This window comes from Oncorhynchus masou, chromosome 16 (genome assembly GCF_036934945.1).
Source record: "Oncorhynchus masou masou isolate Uvic2021 chromosome 16, UVic_Omas_1.1, whole genome shotgun sequence".
NCBI lineage: Eukaryota > Metazoa > Chordata > Actinopteri > Salmoniformes > Salmonidae > Oncorhynchus > Oncorhynchus masou.
In genome coordinates, this window is record NC_088227.1 from 2722489 (window position 1) to 2734893 (window position 12405).

Below are 12405 nucleotides of genomic sequence, written 5' to 3' on the forward strand. Positions count from 1 at the left end.
GAACGAGTCGTTATCCTCGCGGAAAGGGCCCTAATACAGCAGAAAACTGTCCCATTGACTCGCTGCGCACACTTGGTGACTATGTCCCAAATGGCACCTTTTTCCCTGTAGTATTTTTGGTAAAGAGTAGTGCACTATGTAGAGAAGAGGGTGCCATTTGGGACACAACCCATCGTGCGTTTCCCCCACTTCAGAGGAGGAGTGAGGGATGGGTTTAGATGTAGGGTTGTGGAGAGAAAGATGGAGAAAGGGAGATAGGGGAAAGGCGATGGGGAGAGTAATGTGCTGTCATGGGGGATGGGGGATTGGGGGGGATTGAGGCATGTGGGGTAACGGACTGAGAGAGAGGGAGAGGGGAAGTGAGGGAGAGGGAGAGCTGACAGGTCTTCCCTTAGGGGATTGGTTGTACCAGGGCCTATCTTGCTTTGACTCTCCATCTCCATTACGTGCTTTTTCTGGATCACTTTCTCTCGCTCTCTCTCTCTCCGATACCTTAAGGCAGGGGTTCCTAACCTAGGGGCGCCAACGTTTTGCAAATACAATTTGCGATTGTTAGGACAGATCTAAAACAACCCCAATATCTTCAATGTTTGCTAGAAGCAAGAGGTGAAATGCCATAGGAAGACATGACTGATACACATTGGAATATATTTGGATTGTCTCTATGACATTCAGAAGCTGAGCTGCAGCCTTCTAAAGTCGAAGAGTCAAAGAAAACGGACTTTGCTTGGGAAGTAATCTTATACAATGTGTGACTCCGTTGCTAACAACTTATCTATTCACTTTCTGTAAAACAGAATATGTATAATTCAATTGAGGGTTCATGTAAATTATCATAAAACATACTTGGTAGGGGAAGAACATTCAAAGAAATTGGGTCTAGACTTTATTTTCCTCATAGTTATTATTATTACTAAAAAAGCCTAAAAGATGTCATGAGTTGCAGGATGTATAATTGCAGGAAATGAGCTTCAAAACAACATTTTCCTAGGTCCCTCAAATGAAAACAAAATCAAGCTAGTGGTGTATTTAATATAGGCTATCTCTTTTTTTAAAGAGGGGGGGGTGACATTTTTCAAATGTGAAAAAGGGGGCCCAGCGGTAAAACGGTTGGGAATGCCTGCTTTATGGCATCAGCCTTTATACATCTGCTTCTCTGCCTTTTTCCTTCTTCCCCTTCTCTCAGACGTTCTCCCTCTCTCTTTCTGTGTGTTCCCTGAGGGCATCTACCTCCCTTCCTTCCTTCATCCACTCAAACCTTCCTCCTCATACTCTCCTCTCGCTCATTCTTCCATCTCTCTTTTTCTCTGTGAATAATGATAATACATGGATTTTACATAGCACTTTTCATGGACCCAAAGACGTTTGGAGAAGATGAAGAGGCCTCTCTTCCTCCCTGCCTCCTTATCTCACCTTGGGTCCTCTCTGCCGTGACGATTTCCCCAGCAGCTTCTCGTCGTCCAGCTCACACTGCTCCAGCAGGTCCAAGATGTCCTCCTCCTGCAAACACACACAATACAGTTGGTTAGTACTTGATCATAGTACTTGATCATTCATTAACGCCAATGGGAGACTTAACCAGAAGTTTGAGTATGAGTGCAGATTCTATCAATTACACATTTAATCAATCCATCAACTACCAGTAATAAGAGTTGTAAGATTCTGTTGCTCCTCCCGACCTGCAAGCAGACGTGAACTCATGTGTTCCACTTCCATAATGCCTCAGTCCCATTGCATAGCTAGACCATGAAAGACCTGGCAGAACATGTGGCAGAACATGTGTTACTCTTTATTGATGTATGGTTGCATCCCAAATGGCACCCTACACCCTATAATGGTGCACTATGTAGGGAATAGGGTGCCATCTATAGGGTGCCATCTGGAACGCAGCCATGATCAATCTGGAAACTTTATGTTTCCCGTGGCCAATACGCTGGGCCCCTTCTCCTTTTTGGCCGCGGCTGAATTAGAGAGAGGGTGATTAATGTTGCTTTGCTGTCGTGCATGGCACCCTCCCATTGTCTCTCAAATACAGATTAAACGTGACTGTGGTCTCTCAGATTAGCAATCAAGTAGCTTTAGGCTGCTCAAATGTCAAATGCTGGGACAAAAGTATGTGTGTGTGTGTGTGTGTGTGTGTGTGTGTGTGTGTGTGTGTGTGTGTGTGTGTGTGTGTGTGTGTGTGTGTGTGTGCGTGTGCATGTGCGTGTGTGTTTGTGTGCCAGGGTCATAAGGCCAAAGCTGTGTTGGCATTTGGTTGAATCCCTGATCATGAACCAACCAACCAGCGCAGCCAGCCTCTCGCTCTGCAGGAGGTTAGCTCATATAGACTCAAAGCCACATGTACATATGGCAGATCCCTCCAAATCCCTCTCCCTCCCTCCCTCCAGCTCTCTTCCCCTCTCTCTCCCTCCATTCTAGGCTATTGCTAACTCTCTGTTTGTCTATCTGTCTCACCTTCCCTTCTCCTAAAACTCCCTCTCTCTTCCTCGCTCAGTCTCCCTTTCTCCTACTCTCAAACACACTTTCTCCCCTTTTGCTAACTCCCTAACAGTCCAAACCCCCCAAGTATCAACCATACCACTTTACCGCTTTATCGCGTCTCTCTCATACTCCTCCTTGTCTACCTACTCGCTCTCTCTCTCTCTCTCCCTTTCTTTCTCCCTTTCTCAGAGTATAGAAACCAAACACCACCACCCCATCTGAAATGCATCATGAATAAAACTCCTCAGAAAGCATGTGTGCATCCCAAATGGCCCCCTATTCCCTACAAAAGCACAGCTTTCCACCAGAGCTCTATGGGCCCAAAAGTACTGCACTATTGGCAATAGGGTGCCATTTGGGGTGCAGTCCGTCTCTCCCCCAATGCCAGAGCATCCCTGCGATTTCCACTTTTAACAATTATTCTCCCTATGAACCCCAAACCGCAGCAACACAGCAGCTTCCACTGCATTCCATAAAACAAATTTGACCATCACAGGCACCTTCAAATACATTGAGATCTATGAGAAACCACTACAAATTAACACTGTGACAATTCACAGAGAAGAGCTAAGGAATAACAGTTAGCGCCTAGACTGAGGAGAAGGGGAAAGGCCAGAGCCAGACAAAGCAACTGGAAACAAAGATGAGAGGTTGTACGGGTTCATCCTGCTTTTAACAAATGCTATGATCAGCGATCAATGGACGCTTTCAAGGACAAGGTGACAAACACGGATCGAGGAGGGGGCGTGACACTCTCTGTATGTATTTTTCGCTCTTCTTTTTTTTTGCAGAGAGCATCTAAATAGAGGTGAGGGGCAAGAGAGAGAGAGAGAGGGCGAGAGAGAGAGAGAGAGAGAGAGAGAGAGGTAAAAGAGAGGAGAGAGAGAGAGAGAGGTAAAAGAGAGGAGAGAGAGACAGAGAGAGAGAGGTAAAAGAGAGGAGAGAGAGAGAGGTAAAAGAGAGGAGAGAGAGAGAGAGGTAAAAGAGAGGAGAGAGAGAGAGAGAGGTAAAAGAGAGGAGAGAGAGAGAGAGGTAAAAGAGAGGAGAGAGAGAGAGAGAGGTAAAAGAGAGGAGAGAGAGAGAGAGAGAGAGAGAGAGGTAAAAGAGAGGAGAGAGAGAGGTAAAAGAGAGGAGAGAGAGAGAGAGGTAAAAGAGAGGAGAGAGAGAGAGAGGGGTAAAAGAGAGGAGAGAGAGAGAGAGAGAGAGAGAGAGGTAAAAGAGAGAGAGAGAGAGAGAGAGAGAGAGGTAAAAGAGAGGAGAGAGAGAGAGAGAGAGGTAAAAGAGAGGAGAGAGAGAGAGAGAGAGGTAAAAGAGAGGAGAGAGAGAGAGGTAAAAGAGAGGAGAGAGAGAGAGAGGGGTAAAAGAGAGGAGAGAGAGAGAGAGAGGTAAAAGAGAGGAGAGAGAGAGAGAGAGGGGTAAAAGAGAGGAGAGAGAGAGAGAGGTAAAAGAGAGGAGAGAGAGAGAGAGGGGGTAAAAGAGAGGAGAGAGAGAGAGAGGGGGTAAAAGAGAGGAGAGAGAGAGAGAGAGGGGTAAAAGAGAGGAGAGAGAGAGAGAGTGAAAGAGAGGAGAGAGAGAGAGAGAGAGAAGAGAGAGAGAGAGAGAGAGAGAGAGAGAGAGAGAGAGAGAGAGAGAGGTAAAAGAGAGGAGAGAGAGAGAGAGAGAGAGAGAGAGAGTGAAAGAGAGGAGAGAGTTCAGTCTCAGGTACCTTCATTCGTTTCAGAGGATTATTCATTTCCTTTTGAAGTGAGGCCGCTCGGCCGGCGAGGAAGGTCTGAAAGGCAGCTGAGAGAAGGCTTTCATACTTCTCCAGGAGGAGCTTGTCATCTGGGGGGTAAATACGTCTGTGGGAGGAGAGAGAGGGAACAAAAACAATGACGTAACATTCATTTAAATAAACAGTAACCACCGAGGAAAGTCAACCAGTACCTTTTTCTATTGACGTTTTTTGAATGTCAGTTTAAGTTCCCTCCCACTGGGCACAGATGTCAGTTCAACGTATAGATTTGATTTTGGTTGAGTTGTCAAATAATGTGAATTCAATGTAAAATCAACAAATAATGTCACCTACATTCAAAAAGACTAAACTCTCTTACATTGATCACTTTTTTCAAATCCAATCAGTTTTCCTCGTTGATTCAACGTCATCATCTTGAACATTTGGGTTGAAATGATGTGCAAACGATATTGATTCAATCAGTTTTTGCTCAGTGGGCTCAGTGCTAATAGACGGCTAATTTAATTAATGGTGGAGACTGGCTTAAATGTAGGATTTTACATTTGAGCCAGTTTGCTACAGCAGGAAAATAATCCTGCAGCAACAGGAAATGTGACTTTATAATTAATGGACCTTGTTGCAGGGTTGATGCATTTTTCGCAAGGGGAAATCAAGTCTGATATTTCAAAGTGGAAATTACAATCTTCAGAAGCCTTTTTAAACCTCAAATAAGTTTGGCATTAAAGGAAGGTTCTCCTGCAACAGGGTGATCGAACATCTGTATAGCCAGTCATTTTGAAGCGCGAACAGCCTGCTTTGGGGTTGGAACGGCCCCCTCACCCACCATATTCAAGGGGATAAACCAATGTAAATGTTGAGATCGTGGGGGGATAAAGCTGTCAATCCTTTAAGAGCTACACATGTGAGTGATGGCTCAACTCGAGAGGCAAAGTTTAGCGATGGCCCTATAGGGCTCCAGTCAAAAGTAGTACACCATCTAGGGAATAGGGTATCATTTGGGACGCAGCCTGTGTGCTCGCCATCGCTCATATTTTGGCCCCAGCTTTTAAACATATGGCTGCTTAATCTGCGATTTGACCCACATGTTTCTTCTGAAGGAGTTGTTCATGTTCAGAATGTGTCTGCATATTTCAGCCCTTGTTTTGATTAGTTGGGGATCGTGTAAGAACTGGCAATTACATCAACTAAAAACTTGACCTATTTCACGTTTCCACTTGACTTGTCCCTTCCCAGCCTTTTATAAGTCCCCTACGCTGGTTAATACACGCACACAAACATATTCACACATAAAACACATTCACACATAAACACACACACAGGCATGCACACACACAGGCATGCACACACACAGACATGCACACACACAGACATGCACACACACAGGCATGCACACACATACTTCTGAGAAGTTTGATAAACGAACGGTGACAGGCACTGGACCTGAGCTCCCTTTGATGCCGGTCTCTCGTCTGACTCCCGTACCTGAAGTGCATTTCATCTAATGACGGGCTAAGTTCGTTAAGGGACGCTAACGAGCGAGCCTAAATCAGATCCCGATGCCGTGTATGAATCCCAGGGGATGCATCCCAAATGGCACTGTATTCCCTATATAGTACACTATGGCCCTATGGGACCAAAAGTAGAGCGCTATAAAGGGAATAGGGCGCCACTTGGGACACACACGGGGTCTATTAGCTCGGGTTCCAGACTGGTGTGTCTGGCAGGGTTAGCTACCGACAATAATTCACAGACGCGCGTCGCCATTAGACTATCCGCTCATTGAGTGTTCAGGGAAGAGGTCACTTATGCAAAAGGAGAGAGCGAGCGAGGGAGAGGTGGGGGAGAGAGAGGGAAAGAGAGACAGAAAGAGAAAGCTGAGGGATGGAGAGAGTATTAACAGCGAACGAAAAACAAGCTCTGACTCAGACACGTCAACGATACCATAAAGAATTGACTGGTCTTCTGAAGTCTTTATCAGTGAGGAGGAGATCAGACTCGTTTGCCTTTTTCTTTTCGCATGACGTGGCTGCGCTGCCCTTGTGAACGCATGGGATTCACGACTCAAACCTCTGCAAAGCACTCTCTCTCTTTCTTCCTCTCAATAACTCCTTGGTACCACTCACGCATAAGAGTCACAACTCAAGCCTCTGCACCCCCCCACTCTGTCTCTTTCTCACTCAAACATTCAATTTATTTTCTCTCCCAATGTTATTTCTCCTCCTGAGATCTGGGTGCTCCGCATGTGACCCCGTAAATGTAAGTGAAGCCCTCCTCACTCGGTGCCTCTTCCCCCTTTACCTGTAGTTCCCCAGATGTCTCTTTTCATGCTCCTCCCGGGAGATCTGCTTGCGGACCTGAGTCAATTGCTCTTTCTGCAGAAAAAACAACAACAGGTAACAGAAAAAACGTAGGGTGAAAAAATAAATCAACATATTACTAGCACAAATTCACCATGGGGCTGATTCAGACTTATAATATATGCCTTTCCTACGAACGCCTTTCCGATGCAGTTCTCAGTAGTTGGTGTTCAGACTTACCTTATGCAGGCGAGTAACACACTCTACAGATGTGGCTATCTTGCACGCTGCGAAAACATTGAATTAAACTGCTGAAAAGCCTCTCGCTTGCTGGCCAACGGATGTTCTTGCTGATTTTTCATACGGGTTGTCAGTACATTTATCTTATCTTACAGTGGAGCTGACACTGTTTTTACTACTTTGCTGAAATGAAACCAACAGGTATTTTAATATTATGTTTCAAAACCAACTTTATAAGAGTTCCATTACAAAATTACAATACATGATTAATACAATTCAACAATAAATCACTAGGTAGTCTAATAAATATTGTTATCAGTTGTAAATCACAGCTAGTACATTGTTTGTTGCCTCCAGCAATTCAGGAGATGAGCTGCTTCAGATTCACAAACCCAATATTTCTGGGGGGGGAAAGGAGGAAGAGGGCAGCGATTGGGAATCTCAACACAATCAATCTAGCTATGCAGTACGTGGCTAAGGCTTCGGCTTATCTATTTATGTCGGCCAATTTACTTAGCAAGCTAGCAATATGAATTGATAGCTAAGTCATTTCGCTATCTAGAACCTTAAATAACACAGAGACCTGTACTGTAGATGTTATGTTATCACCTGGACAAGTGGGTGAGTGGTAGACTTCCCCCCCCATCGTATTCACCGTGCAATTTTGGCTGTCAATGAAACACTAAAAAAGTATGAGAGGGTTTATCTACTGTCCCCTGTGCTCGACTTGGGCTCATCTGGCTCAGGCTAATATCGTTGTTGTTGTTGTTGTTGTTGTGCACAGGCTGACGTTCTCGAGGCATTGACAAGGCATTCTGCCTTATCCCAAGGGTTCTCAGCTATCTCAGCATTGCTTACCGGTGCCACCAGGTGAACAACAATCCCGACACTCCGTTTTAACATTTAGAAACCTCAATAATCATTCAGCCTGTGATAAGGTTTATGAAACATATGGAACAAATGTTTTATATCAGCGAGAAAGAATCTTTAAAAGAAAAAGACAATAACCCTGACCCTATAAAAGTGTGAGGTTATATAAACCTTTTATTTGAATTCTATTATTTATTGCTGATTTGAAAGATAATGTACCGCAAGCATGTTACCTTTCAGAACAAGGGGCACTTAACAAAACTCCACCGGCCAGAACATACCTTCATGAATAGACGCTAAAGGTAGTTAGCGTCTATGAATGGGCTAAGGCTGAGGGAGAAATAGTTTGTTGATTGAGCAATAGGACTGTAAAGTTCCAAAAAGTAAGACTCCTGTTATTTATATATTTGCAGAAAACCAGTCAGGTTTCTTTTGTGACTTTTGCTACTTCTTTCTAAACAATGATCCAAACAAAGTTGCGCTGTTCTGCTGCCTGTAAACACAGTCCAGTGCAGTGCAACATCAACGTGAATGGCACATTCTCGTATGGCATGGCTATTTGTATAATAGGCCTACTCTAGCTGTGATTGGTTATGGCGCACCAGTCTGTGTGGAGTCCGGATCTGGACAAGACAGAGTTTTTATTGAGTGCAGTGTCTATAAATTGCTCAAATGCATGTCTTTCACATTCATATTACTATGGAATGTTCACAAATACTTGACTCTACATTCTATGAATGTATGAAAACATTAACATTTGGATATCTACATGTTCACTTAACACACACAAAAAAAAGGACATTCTTTCTGAGGGTGTATATGAACAGATTTGAATAAGATTTAAATTGTGCAAAATCAATGTAATTTCCACTTGAAGCAAACTTTAACCCACTGAGACCCACCATTGTGCTGGTGTGATTTTGGAAATCTATCCTCTTTTAAAGTCTGTGTGTTTGAGCTACAGACGTCAAGGTACCACTGGCTTTAACCCACTGAGACCCACCATTGTGCTGGTGTGATTTTGGACATCTATCCTCTTTTAAAGACTGTGTGTTTGTTCTATTTCTTCTGCAATCATTGGTACCAACCATTAGTCTGTGTGATTAACGGGTGATGAACTAGAGCTGTGTTTGTGAGACAATGGCGGATCCCAAAGTGGCCCAGGGCTGAGTCTTTTTTTATAAGAACATATGAAGTGTCCGAATGGTTTGAGCGAAACACTATTCAAATATATCTATGAAAAGCTGAAACTCTTATGAACACACACACACACGTGTATCTCTATGCAGCTCACAAGCTACACAAAAGTCATTAGAAGATAAAGGGTTCTTCTACATAGACGACCATAGGAAACCCCAGGACATAGTGTCTATAATACTGTAATAAACTGACAGTTGCTGTCACAAACTCCAAATTCCACACAGTTGTCATTGACTAGTTATATATTAATTTCACATTGAGCAAACAATTTATGTACTTATAGCATTCATATAAATTCATTTATATCAGGTTTTTGCTTTGTGTATTGACACTTGTTAATAAAACTCATGAATACAACTGTTTGTCAAGTTGTTTTCTGCTCTACTTGTGGCCCTGGTTGTCCTGACTTTCTTTGTAAAAAACACCATTGTGAGGCTAAATATAACGGTAAATGAATGTGAGATAAATGAAAAGCTGTTTTTTTCTGGGGTCTCAGGACTGAAAGGGTTAAATACGGTGTACCTTTTATTAGAATTTTGTCAACAAACTATATTGAGAGGACGGCGTCACGATCGTCTGAACACTGAACACTGTGCCTGGACTGGGAATCTTCGCAGAGGAGAGCTCCTGCCATGGAGCTGGACGCCATGTTTGGAAGCTCCGGACCCCGGACAGTCGCCGGAGATTCCGGACTGGGAACCGTCGCCGGAAGCTCTGGAATGGGAACCGTCGCCAGAAGCTCTGGACTGGGAACCGTCGCCAGAAGCTCTGGACTGGGAACCGTCGCCGGAAGCTCTGGACTGGGAACCGTCGCCGGAAGCTCTGGACTGGGAACCGTCGCCGGAAGCTCTGGAATGGGAACCGTCGCCAGAAGCTCTGGACTGGGAACCGTCGCCAGAAGCTCTGGACTGGGAACCGTCGCCGGAAGCTCTGGACTGGGAACCGTCGCCGGAAGCTCTGGACTGGGAACCGTCGCCGGAAGCTCTGGACTGGGAACCGTCGCCGGAAGCTCTGGACTGGGAACCGTCGCCGGAAGCTCTGGACTGGGAACCGTCGCCAGAAGCTCTGGACTGGGAACCGTCGCCGGAAGCTCTGGAATGGGGGCCGTCACAGGTGGCACTGGACTGGTGACACGCACCTCAGGGCAAGCGAGAGGAGCAGGCATAGGACACACCGGACTGGGAAGGCGCACTGGAGGCCTAGTGCGTGGGGCCAGCACAGGTGGCGCCGGACTGGTGACACGCACTTCAGGGCGAGTGCGGGGTGCAGGCACAGGAAGTATCAGACTGGGGAGGCGCACTGGAGGCCTGGTGCGTGGGGCCGGCACAGGTGGCACCTGACTGGTGACACGCACCTCAGGGCGAGCGCGAGGAGCAGACACAGGACGCACCGGACTGGGAAGGCGCACTGGAGACCTAATGCGTGGAGCCAGCACAGGTGGCACCGGACTGGTGACAGGCACCTCAGGGCGAGCGCGAGGAGCAGGCACAGGACACACCAGACTGGGAAGGCGCACTGAAGGCCTAGTGCGTGGGGCCGGTAAAGGTGGCACCAGACTGGTGACACACACTTCAGGGCGAGTGCGAGGAGGAGACACAGGACGTACCGGACTGGGGGGGCACACTGAAGGCCAGAAGCGTGGAGCCGGTACAGGTTGCACCAGCCTGCTAACCGGATCCTCTGGTCGGATGTTGAGCAGAACACACTTGCACAACATCTCTCTCATCTCTTTCTCTCCCAACTTCTCCATTGCCTCCTTAACAGACACTGGCTCTTCCCGCGGCTCAGCCACCAGCTCCATCTCCACCCCCCCAAAAAAATCTTGAGGTTTCTGTGGCTGTGGTCTGATGATACACTTCTCCAGAGTTTAACATTCGGGCTCTGGCACTCTCCTCAGGTCGACCGACCAACCCTTGTGCCACCCCCCCAAAAAAAGATATTGATGTTGTCCTCCAACCTTAAGGGCTGAGATCCCGCTAACGGGATCGATATGACAACAGCCAGTGAAAGTGCAGGGCGCCAAATTCAAAACAACAGAAATCCCGTAATTAAAATTCCTCAAACAAAGAAGTATTTCACACCATTTTAAAGATAAACTTCTTGTTAATCCCACCACAGTGTCCAATTTCAAATAGGCTTGAAGGCGAAAGCACCACAAACTGTTATGTTTGGTCAGAGCCATGTCACAGAAAAACACAGCCATTTTTCCAGCCAAAACGAGGAGTCACAAAAATCAGAAATAGCAATAGAATGAATCACTAACCTTTGATGATCTTCATCAGGTGACACTCATAGGACTTCATGTTACACTATACATGTATGTTTTGTTCGATAAAGATTATATAAAAAAAATCTCAGTATACATTTGCGCGTTATGTTCAGTAGTTCCAAAAACATCCGGTGATCTTGCAGAGAGCCACATCAATTTACAGAACTTCTCTTAATAAATGTTGATGAAAATACAAGTGTTATGCATGGAACTTTAGATACACTTCTCCTTAATGCAACCGCTGTGTCAGATTTCAAAAAAGCTTTATGGAAAATGCAAACCATGCAATAATCTGAGTACAGCGCTCAGAGACCAAACAAGCCAAAAAGATATCCGCCATATTGTGCAGTCAACAGAAGTCAGAAATAACATTATAAATATTCACTTACCTTTGATGATCTTCATCAGAATACACTCCCAGGAATCACAGTTCCACAATAAATGTTTGTTTTGTTCGATAATGTCCATCATTTATGTCCAAATAGCTACTTTTGTTAGCGCGTTTTGTAAACAAATCCAAAGTCAAGAAGCGCGTTCACTAGGAGCAGACAAAATGTCAAAATGTTCCGTTACAGTCTGTAGAAACATGTCAAACGATGTATAGAATCAATCTTTAGGATGTTTTTAACATAAATCTTCAATAATGTTCCAACAGGAGAATTCCTTTGACTGTAGAAAAGCAATGGAACACGAGCTACCTCTCAAATAAACGAGCGTCACGAGCTTGTGGTACTCTGCCAGACCACTGACTCAAAGAGCCCTTATGAGCCCCTCCTTTACAGTAGAAGCCTCAAACAAGTTTCTAAAAACTGTTGACATCTAGTGGAAGCCTTAGGAAGTGCAACATGACCAATATCCCACTGTATCTTCAATAGGGAATGAGTTGAAAAACGACCAACCTCAGATTTCCCACTTCCTGGTTAGATTCTTTCTCAGGTTTTTGCTTGTCATATGAGTTCTGTTATACTCACAGACATCATTAAAACAGTTTTAGAAACTTCAGAGTGTTTTCTATCCAAATATACTAACAATATGCATATATTAGAAACTGGGACTGAGTAGCAGGCAGTTTACTCTGGGCACCTTATTATTCCAAGCTACTCAAAACTGCCCCCAGCCATTCCGTCTGCCGCCAAGGAAGGGTTTCGCATCCTCACATGACTTCTTCCCATGTCCAAAACTCCTTCAGCTGGTGAACACGCTGCTTGGTCCTGGTTTGGTGGGATCTTCTGTCACGATCGTGTTAGAATCATCGGACCAAGGTGCAGCGTGATATGGTTTCCACATATTTATTTAGTGAAAGGCACAAA

At 45.1% G+C, this 12405-nt stretch overlaps 1 protein-coding gene across 1 annotated transcript in view; it reads right to left on the minus strand.

Moving 5' to 3' along the window:
* Positions 1–12405, minus strand: part of ttll7 (tubulin tyrosine ligase-like family, member 7) — a 157802-nt gene that overhangs the window by 46175 nt on the left and 99222 nt on the right. Inside the window, exons 12-14 of the mRNA XM_064990545.1 lie at positions 6518–6591; positions 4190–4325; positions 1414–1500 (exon numbers count right to left, since the gene is read on the minus strand). Coding sequence (XP_064846617.1) covers positions 1414–1500; positions 4190–4325; positions 6518–6591 — 297 coding nt within the window. The remainder of the gene's footprint in view (positions 1–1413; positions 1501–4189; positions 4326–6517; positions 6592–12405) is intronic.